Here is a 20,896-nt window from a genome sequence, read left to right as displayed (position 1 = left end):
AGAAGCCAGATCACTGAATTCAAAGAAGTACATTCTAGATTTCTAGCAGTACAGTTTTGGTTTCCTAGAGCTAGGGACCACTAATTTCAAAGAACTTAGCTTGAACTTTCAAGCTGTATATCATCAGCTTGCAAACAAAGCCATGAGTTGATATATTCTTTAAGAATGTAAAAACCAATGCCTTCTGGCACATTCTATCAATCACATATACAATCCTGAATACCATTCAGGAAAAGGGCCCATATTTGATCTCTGAATGCTGCAGTTATGGCCACCTTTCCAGCCTATTCATATCTGACCTGTTGCTCTGACTGAGAAGTATTTGAAGGAGAGTCTCTTCCAGCAGCATCAGCATCATCAGCCTCCTCATCTGAAATCTTGAACTCCAGGTCTTCAGTATAACGCTTCCTCTTCACCTGCCTGCTGGAGCGTCGTTTCTGAACAGAAAGAATTCATATTTTTCATGAGAAACAAAGTTGATGAGAAGCAGAATAACCAAGAAAACTTCTCTGTGTGTCTCAAATACATTAGTGTGCAGGAAATGCTATAATTTCTACAACACCCTGGCAGAAAGAGTGGACCCAGGACACTACCATTCTGAACTCCTGCCTGTTAGCTGTTTTTAAATTCTGTAAGCAAAAAACAACAGAAACCTAAAATGAAACAAAAAATCAACCACAAATAAAAATTGACTTTATGCTTGTTCCAAGTTGGAAAGTGGGAGGGCATTTTTTCACTTTTTTTAACATTACTAAAACAACCTGAAAAAATTAGGAAGCCTATCTCAGAAAGCAATTAAAACCCAAGAAGCTACACCTCTCCATTCACATCTGTAACAAACTTTGACAGATGGCCAATGCAGGAGCCAAACACCACCTTTCCACAGCATGGCCCACTGTGTTGCTAAGCAGTGACAACACACTTTCTTCCTCACCCCATCCACCCAGTGTACAGGGATTATCTTGTAGGGGAAACACAATGAAATACGATTTCCTCACTTCACTGACCCAGCACTGTTCAGAAAAGCATCCTGCAGCACAGCATGGGAAAAGACCCCAAACTAACAGAGGAGAATGGAAAACCTGAACCACCCCAAACTGAAAACATGATTTCTGTGCTCCCATACCCTCACCACAAGGATGAGATAAAGTTTTAGCAATATTACACAAAACAACCTGTAAAATACAGAAACATGCATTTGACAGAATTTGCAACTTGATGGGTATTGCTTTTACAACAATAAAATTCAACTTCCCAGACAGTCTGCATCAAGTTATACATTTGAAAAGCTGTAAGGATATGTTGCTGAAGAAAACTGTCAACTGAGCTTCAAATATCTTAATGGAGCAATGTGTACATTAAAATTATGTTGACTATCAAATGTTAAAAAAAACCCATCTTAATGACTTGATACACTACATATTTATATATTTAACACTACTTATTTATACATCTTTCTCAGCCACTGCACATCTTCACTGATACATGCAAATACTTATGTAGCTTGTTTAACAGACTTACACACCTGAGTCTCTCAATATACACAGACAAAGTCAAATACTTACTTTTAGATAACTAATCATTCTTTTTAAAGCATAAATACTTGGTGCACTTCACAAAAATAGAAATTATTTATTTAACTGAAAATGAAAATTTTGAGCAAAGGTTAAGCTTACATCACCCTTTTAAACAATGGTGACGTGACTTCTACCTTTAATGCAGTAACTTATGGGGGTTTCCAGAAAACAATATTTTTATACTTCAAAATAGTAACACTTGAAAAATTTGCATCTTGATTTACATGATCACTGATGGGAAAATACCAATTTTCTTCTGACTCTGTAGGTAAGTCTTACCATTAGTTTTGGTGCCAAAAATCTCTTCTTCCATTTCCCTAACAGAAAGAATACCTGAAGCATAATGGTAGCCTTTATTTGATATTTTTTCGACTTGATGAACTTCCTGTTTCCTCTTACATTCAATGTGGTTTTGCAATTGTTATGCGCTGTTGACAGAAACTGTGCATGTATTTACCTGCACCAGATTAACTCATTAACTGATCTACAGGTAGGAAGGTGAGTAATAGGTTTGATCATGGAATATAAAAAACCTGCATAACACACAAGTATTTCTGCTCTTTAAACAAAACAATGCATCACTGTGCATTACTACATAATATCTCCACAGAAGGCTCAGGATTTAACACTAAGAATGCAACTGTGTCTTGGACAACTGAGTAACATCAATCTCAGTTGAGAAATATGTAAAAAGTTTATTAACTGTAGCTGTCCCAGCAAACATGGTTGGAACCCTTTCCTAAGTTCATGCAAAGAAGTGCATTATAGCATGCACAGTGCAAGATAGTACTAAGAAAACAGAAAATTTCCTGAAATACTTTGCTACATTTAATTAAAAAGTGATGCAAGTGCCCTAGCACTTCGATTTACAAAAAAAATTAAAAATAAAAAAAATCAAACATCAGGTTTATCACCCAATTGTGTTTGACAAAACATAAGTTTTTGTTCCATTAAACTGAAAACAAGCAAACCATGCAGAAATATTGAACTGTAAATGGAATATAATCACTTACAAACTAACCCAAAAAAACCCTCTGAAGCCCTCAAGTTTCTTCATCTTTTGCCAGTGTCTTCAATCAGGCTGGCAGAGATTTGCAGCACAGAACAGAAAACTCAATTCTTCAAACACTTTAATATCTTCATGGTTTAACTCAACTTCTCTTATTCAGAATACACAGTCTGAAGGAGTCAGGAAGAACACGCTCTCATACTGCTTCTTTTGTTTTTAACTAGAATATACTAGATTGCTCACATTTCATTATTTACTATATTCTTCTTGAAAATAGTGGGAGGAAGGGCATAAACCATGTTTTTGTAGGACAACTGTTTGCCAAAGCCTTCACCAGGCTATTCTGACCATTCCCAATTGATCATTGGTCTGAATATCTCTCATAAGCAAAAGCAATCCACCCACAACCTGATGTGCAAAGGACAAATGCAGTGGATTTCATGTACACTGGTATGACTACACAGGAGTCTTATACTTTCCCCACCACAATTTGCCTCTACCTCTTCATGAGGGGATTCTTATTTTCAGTGCCCACTCTAAACACTGCCAGCAGAAGCAAGCCAGGAGCTGTCCACTTCTTAACATGCCAAATGACAGAGCACACAAAACTTGTGCGACTCTATTTCCAGATCTGCTTACGTGAAACAAAGGTTGGACAGAAGGTGATAGGTGTGCAGTGGTCAAGAGAAATTAATCAATGTGAACCTTGCAGAAAAAGCCTCTTATCCACTAAAGCAGTGTAGCTACAAGTGCTTGACATGCATGTTTCCAACACTCTGCCCTGTCATGTCTCATTTGTGGTTTCAGAAGGTTTGCAAAGCCAATGCAAGAATAATCACCAAGCTTATAAGCAAGGCCTTGTAATAGTACATTAAGTCTAGAGAACAGAACATTCAGCACCATAACTGCAATCAAAGAGAATGTGTGAAAACTCAGCAGCACTTTACACATATCTGCAAGCAACAAGACTGTAAAGCAAAATTATGATGAAAAATACTTGTTTTTGTAAAATATTCACCACGGTGATTTTAATTTCTCACCTTCTTTGTAAACAATACAGAAATTATCCAAATACCTGTATCTCTGTAACAAAAACCACAAGAACTATTGTTTTATGCTTCTAAGTTGTCAAAGCCCACAATGAACTTCAACTATAGCATTACCTGAACCCCTGGATCATCTTCATCTTCGGGATGAGGTGATGGTGGTGGAGTTTTTTCCAAATCTGAGTTTTCAGAACCTTCCTTTCCCTTGTTAACCTTTTTCTTCGCAGCATTGGCTTCTGAATCTTGCTTCTTGCTACTGAAACAGATGTATTTTTCATCAGTATTTGCAGAAAAACATAAGCAAGAGGTGCTTAAAAAACAATTGATCCATGAGATGTTTGTTTTGAGTGACTTCATTATTTTCAACTGCCTTTCTTAAGTATTTCAAAGTAACTGCAAAATCAGTGATGCATGGGCCATCACTACACAAGCCTTAAGAACAGACACCTCGCTTCTTTCCTTCAAGACCTTAGACAGCGACACTCGATGTGTACCAACAAGAAACTAAAAATGAGATGGGAAAGGAAGAGTTGCTCTCTTCAGAACCTGCACTTTCTGAAAGCAGTGTTTGGACAACCTGATACATGAGAAGAGAAAAAGGATTATGCATGTGCTTGTCTTGTATTACCTGTGCAGCCCAGGTAAGCAGAACAAGAGCAAGCATTACCAAAACAAAGGACTGAATTAATCTTCTTCTACAATCCCTGCTATTTCCAAGCAGGAAATGCACTTTAGTGTCAGGGCTAAGGGCACCCATACAGCTTCAATACATGTAACTACAGCTTGTACAGGGGGAAAAAACACCATCCTGGCATCTCAGCATCTACACAATACCAGAAAGCTATATCCACTGACAATGATGTTTTGAGTGTAGTCCCTGCCCTTCCTCCCCCATGAAAACATTCATCACCTGAAGAGCTGGGACTGTCTCCAATTGCCCTCATTGGCTTGGAAATGGGTGAAGACATATGTATCAAAATACAGCTTTAAATACACCATCAAAATACAGCTGTAAATACACTGTCACCAAATCACAAACTGAAATGATCTGCAGCATGGCAGGGGGGAAATTTTTAAATGGCAACAAAAATCGATGGTAGAAGGTAGTATTTTAAAGCACATCTAGCCTTTGAGTCTGAGGCAGATTTTTACTAGTTTTTTGTGGTCAGCTCCCAGCAGCCTATTCCCAGCGTGAGGGGCTTGCTAAGGGAAGCTGCTGAGATGGCTGACAGCAGAGCAGAGCTGTGTGCTGGTACCTGACACATGGCAAGCACAGGTCACCAACCACTATATAAGACACTTTTATATGGTTTCTACATTCTCATCACTTTACTTTCATACCAGGGAAACTGCCCAGGTTTGTTTTTTCTTCATGATCCTCATATTTGTAATTTCTCATTTAAACAACAGCTTTAAGTTTGTTCATTTTGATCAGTACATTAGCCTACCAACAGTGTATTTTGGATCTGTAATTTAAACTTTTCCAATACAGTCACATGTCTCTTCAGGACTTTGTCAACTTGGCTACAGTGTTATTTTCTCCTTGCAGCCTATGAGTAAGCTAGCACTGGTTTCCAAGTTTAAAAAAAATAATTTTAAAAAAATTACACATGAAAAACCTCTAAGTTTTGAACATGGATTTGTATTATTGCAAAATTGTCTCTACTTAGCCCTACTGAGGCTATATCTGGAGTACTGTGTCCAGTTCTGGACTCCTCAGTGAAACAAAGACAAGGAGCTAGTGAATAGGATACAGAAGAGTATCCTACAGAAGAGGGGCACAGTGATGATTAGGGGTCTGGAGCATCTCTCTTAAGAGGAGAGACTGTGGGAGCTGGGCCTATTTAAAGAGAAGACTGAGACTAGATGATCTACAGAGGACACTTCTATTCCTAAGAATTCTGTGATTCATTAATGCATATAAGCATCTCAACAGCAGGTATCAAGAGGATGGCACCAGATATCAAGAGGATGGCACCAGACTCTCTTCAGTGGTGCACAGTGACAAGACAAGGAGCAATGGCCAGAAACAAAAACAGAAGTTCCACCTCAACGTGAGGAAGGACTTCCTTACATTGAGGGTGGCAGAGCACTGAATAGGCTGCCCAGGGAGGTTGTGGAGTCTCTCTCTCTGGAGACATTCAAAACCCACCTGGACACCTTCCTGTGTCACCTGCTCTAGGTAACCCTGACTTGGCAGGGCGCTTGGATGAGATGATCTCCAGAGGTGCCTTCCAACCCTAACAATCCTGTGAAATTAATAGGACTCGACAAAACTCAAAAAAAGCCTGCCTTAAACTGTGACAATTAAAAAAAGAATTAAAAATGAAAGGGGCTGTGGGGGGAAGAGTTGGACCCGGCGCAAAGAGCGCGGGCACAGCGGGGGCAGAGTTTGGCACGGCGGGAGGAGCGCAGGCAGAGGGCGAGCCCCGAGAGGCGGCGGGGCCGGGCAGCGCGCGTCCCTCCCTCCCTGCCTCCCTCCGTCGCTCGGTGCCCGGCGGGCTCCCCTCCCTCCCCGCCGGCGCTTGTTTCCGCTCTGGCTGCCACCAATGGCACAAAAAGCCGCAGCTGAAGCGGGGCCCCCTTCGCCTTTTCATCCGCACGCCGAGAGCGCTGGCGTCGCCCCGGCAACCCGCGGCCACGTGACCAGCACCTGCTCCGCTGGCCGGCGGCCACCGAGCGCTGCCATCTGCTTCCCTCAATCAGCGCCCGCCCGCTCCCGGCACCTGCGCGGCCGCGGCACGGGAACCCCCGCCGCACACACACCGGCCGCCAGCAAATCACCGCCGAACCGCTTCCAAAAACGCCGCTCGAAACCGAACGCCAAACAGCCACAAAGCAAAACAAACATAAAACGCCGCTTTGCGCGTTTCTCCAACTTGTTTAAATGGAAGGTGACAGTGGCCGCCAGGTGAAGCGCGCTGGCAGCCCGGCGCTTTTCCCCCCTGACCCCCGTAAATCGGAGCGGGGCGCGCAATTAAAGCTCAGCCGTCGTGCCCTGCCCCCGGTGCACGGCCGCCTGTGAATAACAGGCTTAAAGCCAGGAAGAATAGCGTGGGGCTAGGCGGGATAAAACACCAGCCTGCTGAAAGGCCGGGCAGCGCTAACGAGGGCCCGCCGAGCCACCGACCGCGCTGCGCTGCCGGCCGGCCGGGCGCAGACAAAGGGCCCGGCGCTGCGGGCAGGGCCGCCCCGACACGGGTTCCGGCCTGGCCTCCGGGAGAGCTTGCTCTGTCCGACCCATGACCTGTATCTATCCCCGAGCCCTGCGCCTCGGCGTACGCAGGCACCCTCGGCAACGGTCGAAGCGATTGGGACAAAGTTTCAAGTCACTTCCCTTTCCAGACCACTGATAAACACACACATGAAAGAGCGACCAGCTTGCGGAGAACAAAGCCCGTGTGCAGCTCCACCGGGAATTTTAAATTCTAAATTCAGCACCAGAACTGCTCTTTTTAAATGCACAGCTACAACTTCTTTGAAGGAAAGGGAAAGGAAGAAAAAAAAATGAAGTAGAAATAGAACAGCACCACCTCTCTAAACGCAGGGACACACTGCTTCCCAGTGCATCACACATGCAGGAGCTTCATCTGGCCACTGAAAGCATCAGCTTCCTTGCATTGCCAGCAATGTTCCTCACCTTCCCACGGAGCCAGTGTGATTTGCTCCTGACAATTAAATGTACCCACTTTTGACTCAGCCTTTGCACTTTCCAGCAGATCACACTCAGCATTAGCCTGGAACAGAATTACCCTTCAAAATGAAGAGCAGGCAAGTACTCAGAGATTGTTCTGAGACTAACATTAAGACTCCCTGTCAGTGTTCAACACTGGGTGCACATGATTTGTACTTTCCAAGTCTGGCAATAAGGAAGGTAAACTGTAACATACACGTTAAAACACCTATCTCTCATATTTGCATGCATGAATGCAAAATTTAGCCAAGGCCCACTAGTGACAAAGTAAGTGTCCACTCTCAAAACAAGAACCATAAATCTAGGACAAACTAGAGCCGTATTTGCCACATACAAAACTTTGAAGTATTTAAAAACTATCAGTTAATTCAATTCAAGTGATATAAATACACACATTTCAGATTAGATGTTTTACAATCTCACTGTCCAACATCCCTTTCTGGTTTCATCCTCTTACCCTGTCCAACATCCCTTTCTGGTTTCATCCTCTTACCCTGAGGACTGCACACCACACTGACCAGAGAGGATCAGTACAAAGACAACCTGCAGAAGGTCAAACAAGCAAACAACGCAAAGAAAAAGAGGCTGAAAAGGAAAACAGTTAAGTAGGACAACTAAAATGAGAGCTAGATTTACAATTTGAGAAAGATATCCAAACTCCAACAAAGTGTTTTGTATCATCTCAGCAGCTCCCAAGAGAGCTAGGTGAAACTCCAGAAACTCACAAGGGCAAACTATCTGACTCAAAAATTACCCCAAAATCATGACATGCTTTGCAGGATTAAGGGGGGAATTAGCCCGTATGTTTACCCTGTGTAACTACTTCACCTGATCTGAGTAACTGATAGATCTGTTTATTAGTATAATTTCTGACATGACAACTATCATGACTTGGATGATGTTATTCCTATAATTCTATGACCTAAAGGAAGTCAGATGCATCACTGATTTTTGTTTTACCATTTAGGAACATTGTCCTGTAACAGAATCACTATTGCATCCTAGCTTTACACATTCACTGTGGAGCATAAAAACACTGAAAAACAATCCCACCTTCTCAAAATGTCAGAGACGTGAGACTTCTACTTCACTGCCTTACCCAGGGAAAACAATTTTTTTTAAAGCTCCTAATGTAATCAAAGCTTCTTTTAAAATCAGTTTTTACATATCACAAAAGTAGGAAAAACAATACACAACAAGGTTTTTTCCAGCCTGAAAAGTCAGCCAAATTACTAAGAGGCTTTGATAATAGTGAAGCCTACAAGGCTAGCCCTGCAGCACAAGCAAAGGTAAATATCAGGCAGCTGGGCTAGTTCAAAAGGGAGATGAGGACAGGTGTGAACAGGAACAGCCTCAGCGGACTCATGCATGGAAATCTCGCACGATTTCCTGTTCTCTCCCAAAGGCAGCCCCTTCCTGCCTCGCTCAGGATGATCTGACCTTGGGAGTGGAAACTACCACCACTGCCTCGGGACCTCTCTTCCTGCCCTACAGCTCCCCAGGGTGCTGTGTCCTGCTGTCCGCACCGCTCCCCCACACAGCAGCCTCTTCCCACTTCCATGGCCAGGAGCCATCCCCTTTCCGATACAACAGCCAAACCATGTGCCAAAAAAGCTCTTCCCCACCTCCCTCTAAAAACCTTAATTATGCTCATGGTTACCACTCCCCTTGTAAGCAACAACCCACTCGCCCTACACTGTGTCCCAGGCTGCTGCTCAGTGTGTGAGGAAGATGAAGCTTTCCCTGCCACAGGGAGGGAAGGAAGCAGCTACGAGCAGCCCTGCAAAGCACAGCCCACTGCTTTGAGGAGATGGGACAAGGCAAGAGCTCCTGCAAATAGCTGCCATTTGGCCCTTGCAAATAGTTCCTGCTCCTGCCACCATACTCGGTGGCCAGTCTCTAGGGTTTCATAGGAAGCAGCAGGAGAGAGATCAGCTGTGCTGCAGCGTGATCTTCTCAAACAGGTGGCCCTCATCTCCTCCAGGGACAGGCACAGGAGGAACAGACATCTGAGCCATGACTTTGCAATTCAGTACGATTACTTGCCTTTCCCTTTCCTCTACTTTTGGAAAAATCTGCCTGCTTTGCATGTGCCTGAAGCTGGCTTCATAAAGTTTAGAGTCCACATAATACTCAGTACCCACTCAATTTAATGAAAACCCTTCACTTGTGATCCCCTAGTTTGCTTTCAAACTTGACTAGTTTGGTCCACAAGAGATTTGTTTTGCCAGTGTTATTTTTTTTAGCCGCCGCTGTATTTGTCCTTCAGTATTGGAAGGATTGGGCAAATATCCATTAAAATTTAATAGTGAAATATAAATGTGTGATCTTTCTTTCACTATGCAGTTTAACATAATAGCAGAAAATTTGGGCATTTCCTTTCTTTTTGAGATCCCATGACACAATTCAAACCCCCATTAAACTAATCAGATTCTTCTATTTTCCAATCTGACTTGTCCCTCACATGAAGGTGCATTTCAGTGAGGCAGGCTGCTCATTTTGTTGCAACTTGCACCAAAGATAACAGAGATGTGAAGGATAGAGTTTCTGGGGTTTTGTTTTTATTTGTTACATAAAAGGATTATCATTTTAGTTGGAATTTGAACTAAAATAACAGGGTTATGAGCTATATTAAATTACAAAATGGTTAAGATAATTAAACATCAGATTTTTTCATCCATGTGTATGCTGTTATACAGCCTGTGTCAAACTTAACTATTAAGGACTAGTTATGCTCTATCCAAAAAATACTGCTCTTCAATAAATACCTAACCTTATTTACCTTAATGTTACACGAATTCAGAACTCTTCTATTGAAGTTGATCATCTTACTCAGGAATGAGGACCATTAGTTACACACAGCATTTTTACATTTCTAAACGACACCATTCCTTTCAATGCTTAGAAGCAAAATAATGAGCACTATAAGCAGTAGCAGTAAAGACATGCCAGACACTAACTTTATAAAAATATTTTATTTCTACCTAATCATCCATAATCTGTATTAACAAGCATTAATCTCACTCACCTAAGCTACTGTAATATTTCCTTTCTGGAGTTAGTGCTGCTGAAATACTGTGACTTATATGATTTGGACTGATTATTTATTTTAAAAACTTGATTCAGTGATCTGTCACTGGACAGGTTCCCCAGTCTTTGATGTTGCCAAAGTACGCAAGTTTCTTTCACTGATTTAAAAATTCTTTGGCAGCATGGGATCCCCACACAGTCTCTGGGTTCTTCAAAGAAGCTTAATATTGAAGCTGACAAGACCACAAAATGAGAACAACCTTGTTTTCAGCAGAGCATTTGGTAACAAGACACACAAGCCCATTATGGCAAAAGTAGGACTTTCTCCACACCCCTGAGTAAGCACAAGGAACACCCAATGCTCTTGCTGCTGCTCCAAATGTGTTTCTCTCACAGGTAAAACAACAGGGCTTAGTACTTACTAGAATACAGTAAGTCACCTAGCCAGCAAAGGACAAGAGTCATTGCATGGGAAAGCAGATAAAGACTCACCTACAAACACAATTAAACAAGCAGTGTTTCGTTCCTTCAGAGGAAACACTGCTCCTTTAATCTGCACTGCATGTCCCAAGTTTTAGAGAAGATGTGCATAAAAGTATTAGGATGGAGTGGACAGGACAGACCAGCTCTGAGCTCTGATGTCCAGACCATCAGGGTGTTTTTGAGTTTTGAGCAGACTCCTTCTAACCATGGTTTATCAAACAAGGCTTCAATGTAGTCAATTGAGAAGGCCTGCAGTAAACGGGCTTTACTTTTTGGCAGCAAAATTCTGGGAAATGCTCAGTAACATTTATGATGCAGCCTGGTCAGCCTTTGAACCTGTGAGGCCAGGGAACTGGAGTACCTGTCTTTAGAGGAAAGTCTGAGGAAGTTTCACCTGTTCAGCCTGGAGATGACTGGGAAGAAATCTTAGCAATGCATACAAGTATCTTAAGGATGGGTGTGGAAACAGCAGGGCCAGACGCTGCTCAGAGGTGCTCACTGACAGGACGTGGGACAGTGGGTACAAACTGAAACACAGGAAGTTCCATCTGTCTAAAAAAAAAACCTTTACACTGAGGGTGACAGAGCACTGGAACAGGCTACACACAGGGTCTGTGGAGTTTCCTTCCCTGGAGATACTAAAAACCTGGTCCTGGATGGACCCCATGCAACCTGCTATAGGTGAACCTGCTTTAGCAAGGCCGTTGAACTACATGATCTCCAGGGGCCCCTTTCAACCTCAACCATTTTGTGATTCTATGAAAAGGCTATTTTAGCTGATATAGTACTTTCATTTCAAAAAGACATATTGGATGATATATAACTTCTGAGATTTTCTAAACTGCAAATTGGTGCTGTGTATGTAAACCCAATCCGTAGGACAGTCTGGTACACAGCCAAAGTAAATGCTGCAATAGGGATAGGCTGACCAACTGTACTTTACTGATCAGTTAATAGAACCTGTACACAACAACACTTGATTTTACAAGCCAGTGTTCATCAATTCTTCAGGAAATATCATCTCTGCTAGTACAGAAACTTTTCTGTCTTGCTAAAGCAATAACATCTTACTGTCCATCCTCATTTAGCTATAGAGCTGTATCAAACCTAACCAATAAATAGTCTTGTAGAATATATGCAAAGCTGATTCATTAAGTGCAATTTTTAAACCCTAATACAAATGGATTTTGAAAACTGATTTGGATTAACCAAGTCTGGCTGTGCTTCCATCTGGAAGTTATATTTTATAACTCTAGCCACATCTTGAAAAACAGATTCAGATGTTTGGAACAAATTCAGAACAGTTGTAAGAAATTCTAGGTACAAATGAAAAAAAATATTGAGCTTTAATGTCTTTGTGGTCTCAGTTTTCTTCCAAGTAGGCATTTATAACCACAGTCTTTAGGGACTTGAGGGACAAGGAAAGAATCTATGTTATTACCTATGACATATTTACTCATGTGTAATGACAGTTTATGCTTTCTTGTACTACTCTGGAACATTTTAAGCCTATCCTGATAAAGGTACACGATGCTGAATGGCAAGTTAAAAAACCCATTTAAGAAACATGGTTGAACCATCTGGTCTAACCACAAAGATTTTCTGCTAGGAAAATTGTTTTTATGTGAAACAGGAAAATTAATATCATCCCTAAGGTGAGGACACATCAATATCCATATAAAAAATGCCTTTTAAATAGCAGACATTAAGAGCCCATGAGTTGTGTTAGTATAAAACAGCATCTGTAAGGGTTGTACAGCACACAACAATGTGAAGTACCTAATTTCTTTATGTAGGGAAAAACATCATCAAACCATTTTACTCTCAGCCTTCATCTCTGAAACCCTACATTAATACTGAAGCTGTTTAATGTCTCAACACAAAAACCACACACAAAGACAGATGAGCATTAGAGGAGAAAGAGCTACTTTTGAAATCTAACAAGAGTTACTTTTGAAATCCAAAAACTTTTCTGCCTTGAAAGGAAAAACTAACCTTCTGCCTTTCCAGCTTGCTTAAAATAACTGTGAAGCCATAAACAGGAAAGTCAAACAAGAGAAATGTGCCCAAGCTTCTCAAAAACATGATGTTGTAGATGGTATAAGGCAAACGACAAAACAAGATTTCCTCTCCACCCACGCCATTTAGCACAGATGCTCTAGAAATCCCACAAACACACTGTTTATCTCTTATTGCATATACAAGTTTCCTGACTTACCTAGCCTTTTTGCTGGTCTTGGGTTTTGGCGTGGTATTTTTTGCTTTCTTTTCCTTTGGCTCTTTAGGGGTCTTAGGGACTTTGGGGGTCTTGGGTTCCTTCTTTTCCTTGGGTTCTTTAGGATCCTTCGGTTCTTTTTTTGCCTTGGGCTTTTTCTTTTTCTTCTTGTCTTCTTGGGAGCAATCCACTGAGTTTCTGCTTAGATTCTGGCTGTCAAGTCCCCCAGGAAAGTCTTCCTTACCAAAACCTTTACTGGGACCTTCTGCAGCAATGTGATTGTTTTTCTTTTTCTTTTTCTTTTGCTGTGGCTGCGGCTCAATTGATGGCAGATAATCATCGCTTTTCACTAGCTGGGTATTCGGTCCACTAACCTGAGTCATATCCGGCACTGGTTTCTCTAAAAAGGGTTCCGACGGAGAATGCTGAGAGAGATAAAGAGAAATAAAAATTGGAGATCTGCAACTTTGATTTTGAAAACTTTGCTCTTTCAGAGCATGAGGTAACAGAGAGAGAAAATATTAAGCATAAGATTAACCTATTAACAAGAGTCAGCATATCTGACACACTGTGCAGTAGTACAGTAAAGAAAAATGCTTTTTACAGTCAGGACAGTAGCAAAATGATCAGAGATTCTTGATATATCAAGGGTTAAAGTATTCTAAAGCTTGTATAAAGTGGAAATACAGAAAATATTTAGTCTACAACACATCAATACAAAATAAAAGCAATTGTTATTTCAGACATTTCAAAATAGCTGTTAGTAAAATGATTAACTTATTAAAAATTATTAAGCTGCACTAGAATTTTGTCCTTTGGGGAGAAAATTGTTAAACTTTGTTTCTAGACATTTGAAGGAGAATAAAAGTGTATTCACAAGCTATATTGACAAAAAATTAGTTAAGGCAATTTACATTGGTACATCTGTGACAGGAGGTATTTTGATCAGCAAGTGAAGGATTAAGCCACTTGAAAAAGGTTACATTTTATATCAAAGATTCACTGCTTCCAGCTTGCACTCAAAACAGATTTGTTCCTGCTCCAGACTGGACAGAAAACTACAGTAAGTGCTTATAAGCCTGCATAAACAGCCTATTTCAAAGTCTCGATAGCATATCAGGTTTACACCAAACTTACAAACTACAGGAAAACCTATGTATAATTACACAAATGTTAAATACCTAAACTAAAAAATTTTGGATATATTGACAACTATTTTCACTTCAATGGTTCTGTTCTACACAAAGATCCATGAGTCTGCAGTCAAAAGATATCTAAGCTCCACCATGACTTTGCAGCCTGCCAAAGCTCTGACCTGCTTCTCCCTGCCTGCCCATGGTTATAAATGCAGGACGACAGTGCTTTTCTAGAAGAAAAGTAACAGCATGACACTGTACTGATGCCTTTCTTGCACCTACATATATGGTCAGATCATTTTACCCACTCTCTTTCTCTCTCTGTTTCTGTTTCTCCTTTTCTGTTCCCTAAAAATTAAGTCAGGATGACCTTAGCTGGATTAATCATGGTATAAAAGGACAGCCATTTGAGATACTTGATCTGCTGAACTGTGGAGAAGAAAAGTTAATAACAAATAAGAATTTTACTTCTATGAAAAGCAGTGCCAGTGTACCTGCAATGCTCTTTGCTATTCCTTTTCTCCACTTTTTTTTCCAATGGCACTTACCAAGAAGCGGCAAGCACGCAAATGAATGACTACAAAACCATTCCCTAAGCATGAGGAGAACTGATGGGCATATACTGATAATCAACTTCAGCCATCTAGATCTAAATAAAAATGCACTTAAGATTACGGAAACAAAATTCTTGACAATATTACATGAGAAAGTGAATGCATGTGTATATTCCTAAATATATTAATACAATTTCCTGAATGTAAACAAACAGAACCAGTGCAGTCCCAACTACTTCTGCCATTTCTTCACAGTAACATAAACCCACTGTGCACTGAGCACACTTAAATACTCAGAAGCAAAAAGAGCAAGGTTGTCAGGAAGGTAAGACAGGAATTTTTTCTGCTGTCTGAGAGGTCTGAATGATATATGCTACACACTACAGTTCTTCATGGAAGAGACAGAACAAGAGGGAAGGCCTGAGTGACAGACTGATAGTCTGCATCTCCTGGCTTAACCAAGGACTTCCAAGGGTGACTTCTGCATGTTTCTGTCCTCCGCATGTTTATTAAGATCTTTTTTAGAGCAACAGGGTCTAAGTTGCAATGGAAATCCAGCTGTTATAAAAGCCCCATGGACTCACTGCATTAGCACTGCATCCATCAGCCCCACTTCAAGACCACCTCATGCTATAGGCATCGTGAAGAATCAGCCAACACCTGTTCTAGAGATCTGCAGTCACCACTGGCATGTACAGCTCTGTGCTGGAAAGCTCACAAAAACTGAGTATCTGTGTAGAAAACACTACCCCACAAAGTCAGTGGTAACAATGAGTTCTGCAGTCCAAGTATGCATTACATAAAATGGAGATCCTTTAAAATGTTCTGATTGGTTGTGAATTTGGTTGACTGAATTAAGCGTCTCAGATTTGTTATATGACACAGAATAAAACTGTCTTCTCTGTACCTCAGACTGTTATGTGCTTGCACTAACCATAATTTCTAGGTAGGAAAATACAGGAATATTACTGAGATCATCTGTAAATACTTCTTATCCCTGAGTTTTCAGAGCAGTACTTTTAACCTCTGTTTTTGAAAGACAGTCACTATATTTCTGCATTACCTGCTATTTTGTATCTCATGCATCCTACATTTTGCAGAAATTCCAAGTGCAAGTTTCACCAATTTTTTCGCTGATCTGTCCCCTACCATACTCAATCCTGTTTTAAAATACTGCTCACCTGCTATACATAATATACAAGAACTCCAGGGTTTTCTTTCCGTTATTTGTAGATTTTGTATTGAGCAAGTACCTTGAATTTGACACTACTTTATTAGTTTGCCTTATTAAGAGAGACTTTTACAATTACCTAGAAGCTTTATGTATAAGTCACAACATTCTAGAACAGGTCAGAATCACTAGTTTTATTTTTCTTCCTCTTATGCATACAAAACAGCCAAGCCAACGAATATTAAAAACCACAAGAAATCCAGTAATGCCATGTACATTTAATTTTACAAAATTTTCAACATTGCAACTTCACTAGTGGTATGACCATCATTGAATAAATATTATATTTTATAAATGTTTCAATATTCAAAACAAAATCCTTGCTGCCTTTGTAAGACTTGTGGGTTGGTTTTGTTTGTTTAAGTCTGAACAACAACTTTCAGCAGAGTCACAAGCAAATCTTTCCAATCTCCACAATAGCAGTGTCAGCTCTTCATGACTTGACAGTTCCAGTTTTAATGTAAGGTCTAGGCAGAATGCAAGGCCCTGAGAATGGCAGCAATTGCTGCCACACTGTAGTACCTTGTGAAATTTCAGATTCTTAATTTTCAGAAACCTTATCCACAAGAGTCATCCTCAGGCTCTAGAAAACTATACATTAGACTAAAACATTATGCCTGAAACAAATACTAAAAATACTCCAAACTTACTGCCTTTAATTTAAAGGATCAAGTTATGTGCATTACCTAGCATAATAATACTATGGTTTTGGTTCATATAATTCAGAATCTCTGGAACTACAGCTACATTGCTGAAATTGCAGCTACAAAAAGACAATTCTGCCCTAATTAGGCTTTGTAGGCTGTATTTGCTATTACTTGAAAATATATTACTTTTGCCACGTGCCACTCCCCTTGCAGTTTGGCACATTTTGTAATCCACTTACACATGATTTTCTAAATTATAGCACTCTTTCAAAGAAAGAGCTGTGAATACTTTTATTTTTCTAGGAAGTCTGTGGCTGTACGTCTGCAATATGCTAAAACCGTTTATCCCTAACTGACAACCCCACATTGCTCCCTAGTGTGAAGCTGTGTAGAAGCAGCACAAATCTACTGAGAAGAGACTGGAAGCAGCTTGAAAGATGCATTTTCTTACCCCAAACCAGTTGTCTGCTCTTTCTTAAGAAGGGAGAAAAGGACGAACAACAGGAATTCACTATAAATATTAGATTAAGCCTACCACAGGGAATTATTTCAAATAGTTCTACTTCTTTAAACCTAGAAAGGATTAGCTCTAGTTACAGGGTCACGATTTCTAATGAAAGAACCCCATTTTCCATTTATAGGATTTTAAAAAATATGTATATTACAAATTTTTTATCAAAAGATTGAAAAAAATTATCTGCATACTTCACAGAAATTGCTTCTCCTGCTGCTTTTAGTAGTAACAAAGCCATAATTTAGTATGTTAGTACAGAATTTAATCTTCCATGGGAAAGAAACCAGTGGAGATTAAACACAAATAGCTATTCATCCTATTTGATATTGCAGCAGAATTATTTTTGGTATTATTTGAAATAAGGTGAAAAAGGTGCTCAAAAATATTGGTGTGTTTACTAGACCCACATCTCTTTAAATCTTTTAGAGAAAAGCTGTTTTTGTAAACATTTAACAAAGAACAGATGGCCTGTTTTAATCATGTGAAAAAACCTGGAGCTCACATTAATGCTCCTACCAGCGACTACTGGGGCTAGTCACCTCCCTAACCAGCAGCATGGCACAGCCTTCAGTAATTCCATTTAATTTTACAATGGACATTTTCTCATCAGTTCCCACTGCTCGACAGTTAATCAATGCTATTAACATGCAATATCACAATGCAGGACACTCCTAAAGATTGCAGCTTATTAGAGAAAAACAGAGATTCTTCAAGAACTCCAAAGTGTTAAAACAATTTGTGGCACAACAGGCTATACTATACAGCATTGCCAGTAACAGTCAAAAATACCCAAGGAAATTAAAAATGAAAATAGTATTAGAGAAATAGAATTGTCTAATTCTAGACTGCAAAATTTCTGGAATTCAAACCTATTTTTGAGCTTCCAAATAGGTATCACCAAGACTTGAAAAATTAAAACCAATGTGCCTGTGTTTCACAGCTGCTTGCATTTTTAGAGTGTAAGAGCTGTCTCAAACCAGGCCTGTTAGGTGAAGTAGCAAGATGGACAAGATGTAGGACTAATCCAACAAGGGCGAGTGGCAGGGAGGGAGGTTAAGGAGGAGAGCCTTTCTGTTGCTTGAACAGGGACTGAACCACAATCAACTGTACTGAAAGCAGCTGAGTGTCACTTCCCTAACAGCAGCAACTTGAGCCAACACTGAGCTTTACAAAGTATGAAGCAAGAGCAGCAAAGTATGTGATGTGACTCAGCTAACTTGGTGAAATTTAAACATCAGCACCAAACAAGAAACAGCTTTTAAAAACCCCAACTTTTTACCAGGACTACATTTTAATTTCCCTTGTAGGTATTATTTCCAGATTCCATGGTCTTTTCCATATTTAAATAAAGATCTACAACAACAACATTTCATTTAAATTTTCTTAAATGTCGGTTTACTAAGTTGTCTAACAGTAAAGCAAGTGCTCAGTCAGTCCCCACTGACTTCATAATATGAACCACTGTGGCATGATCTCCATACAATGGATAATTTTAGTTTGGGTAAATCATTGCAGAATATTCTCAACTGCAAGCCTGTTGTTCAATTACCACCTTCACTTTGGAGAAGTTTAAAAAACAACCTGTGCAAATTCTTTGAAAATAGAACACACACTACAGCATGCTTCCAGCAGCAGCTCTACCTAATGCCACAGAGATCATTCATTTTGAATTTGCATCCTTCCTGATGGGACAGCCCAAAAGGTGTTAAAAGCCATCACATAACCAAATTGCTCTGGGATTCTTCCTTTCAAAGGTTAATGACAGGATTCATCCTCCCTCTGGATTATTTAGAATGAACTACTCATCTTGACTAATTTGGAAAGTTTCTGAGTCATGTCTCTATACATTGCTTTGTCCCTGCAATTTTCAACTTGTCTCACGAATACTTTCAGAATTAGGACTCTCTTAGTGCCACCTCAGTGTGAAACATGTGTCACCCTTTCTAGACCTTCATAAATACTTTCCTGACATTGTCCGTATGCAGAGCTCATATATCAGTAAAACCTTAAACAGGAATCAACACCACCACCACCACTCCAGCCAAATGCTAGTACCTACATTCAGCAAAAGCTGTACAGTATTTTTTCTATACTAGGTGAAGTTCTGCAACATCCTCAAGACTACATTCACACCTTGTTTTGAAAATACGTTTTACTGATCAGTTTCTTCTCCTTTCTTGTGAATGATGATCCCTTCCCTTTTCTGTGAAACTACTACTTTGAAGACGTGTAAGTTTCTTTTACTGTACTATATGAAAATACTTAATATTAAAATATTTTGGAGAAAATGATTCTACTTAGAAACAACTGGTATCTCAGTAATTCAGAAACCCTAAGAAAATTGTAGTTCCAAAGTGACAACCGGGATTTATAAACCAACAAGCACTTTCAGTGATCTCTGCAATAAAGGGAAAGACATACACCACAGGAGAGTGAAAGTCTATTTTGCAAATACGCTTGAAAGGGATCTAAATTTCTTGACATACTTCTTCAGAACACAGATGAAAGTGTACAGAAAACAGAAGTTCTAGTAATACCTTTCTAGAAACACAAAACTACTGTGCATAAAAAAGTCAATGTTTTAGTAAAGTGCTGCTGCAATACCTTTCTTTATCAAGTCTTAGAAGAAAACAGAATAATCTAAGACTATTCTAAGTCATCCCATTCTGTTACTGCTCCTGGGAACCTGTTAAAAACAGTGCAACTACAAACAAGTTATAACTTGCTGATTCGGAATTTTTTAAAAAACTCCGGATCAAAAAAATATATAAATCTGATGTCAACAGCATCCTAACAGTTGAGTGGAAGTGATTAAAACCAATGTTAGTGCCCTCTGCTACCACTGTAAAACTGTCATAATTTCTGATTTGGTGGAGCTGAAAATATCACCCAATTACACTATTTGGAGGAATAAAAACATGCTATGCAAAATACAGAGTTTCTTAATTGAGTCTCAGCACTGTTACAGTAATAGAATTATTTATTTACTGGTCATGTACTCTGTGAAGAAAGATTAAAAAAGATGAATGATATTAATGTAGCCATTCAAAAAGCAAACATCCCATTATAATTTTAAATTCATTATAAAATCAATTACATGTAGTACTTTGTGCTCACAGAAAAAGTGAGACCTATTACTAAGCTGTGGAATATCAGCCAGTGCAGTGAGTGCTGCCAGTTTGTTCACAGCTCAAGAAACAACTAACTTGTCCCATAAGAGATGTCCTAAGTTGCTGTCCATTGATCAGAACTGATCAGAATCAGTGTTGACCAGGCAATCTCAGACAACTGCCACCCCTACAGTAATGAAGCACGCATGCTCCAAATTGGCTTTATATGTAAGACATTGCAACAGCTACCACAAGGATTGTATGTAACTGGTGATGTGATGGTCAACAAGACAAATGTTCTATTAATACTTTTTTTGCGAGAGATTACTTTGCAATGTAGACTGACTTAGCAGTATAAGGTTACCCCTAATGCAAGCTGGGCAGGTCCTGAGTATTACACAACAGCAGCCTGACTCTCTGCTCTCCATCATCACTTTGTAGACTGGTTGAGGACTCATGATTTTGACAAGTTTTTACTAGTTCTAGCTGCAGAGACACATAGAAAGGGTGGGACAATTAGGTACTGAATTCTACTGAAAGCTTATTGCTCATGTTGACAGCCTGTCCACCTCAAGCCTGCCCTCTGCGCATGGCCACAGTAAAAGGAAACTTCACTTTGCGTATGCTCCATTATCGAGCAGAAGACACGC

General features: G+C 40.0%; 1 protein-coding gene across 13 annotated transcripts in view; it reads right to left on the bottom strand.

Annotated features, from left to right (window-relative positions):
- CHD7 (chromodomain helicase DNA binding protein 7) overlaps positions 1 to 20,896 on the bottom strand; it is a 133,636-nt gene that overhangs the window by 46,487 nt on the left and 66,253 nt on the right. For 12 of the 13 annotated variants that reach the window (XM_074551381.1, XM_074551375.1, XM_074551363.1 and 9 more), the window contains 3 exons: positions 13,058 to 13,479; positions 3,750 to 3,888; positions 300 to 437 (listed from right to left, as the gene is read on the bottom strand). In XM_074551381.1, coding sequence (XP_074407482.1) covers positions 300 to 437; positions 3,750 to 3,888; positions 13,058 to 13,479 — 699 coding nt within the window. The remainder of the gene's footprint in view (positions 1 to 299; positions 438 to 3,749; positions 3,889 to 13,057; positions 13,480 to 20,896) is intronic. The other variant, XM_074551413.1, reaches the window with a different exon arrangement.

The sequence above is a fragment of the Zonotrichia albicollis genome, chromosome 1, assembly GCF_047830755.1.
Source record: "Zonotrichia albicollis isolate bZonAlb1 chromosome 1, bZonAlb1.hap1, whole genome shotgun sequence".
Classification (NCBI taxonomy): Eukaryota; Metazoa; Chordata; class Aves; order Passeriformes; family Passerellidae; genus Zonotrichia; species Zonotrichia albicollis.
Note: the sequence above shows the minus strand (reverse complement) of the source record. Positions and strands in the feature narration are given on the sequence as shown.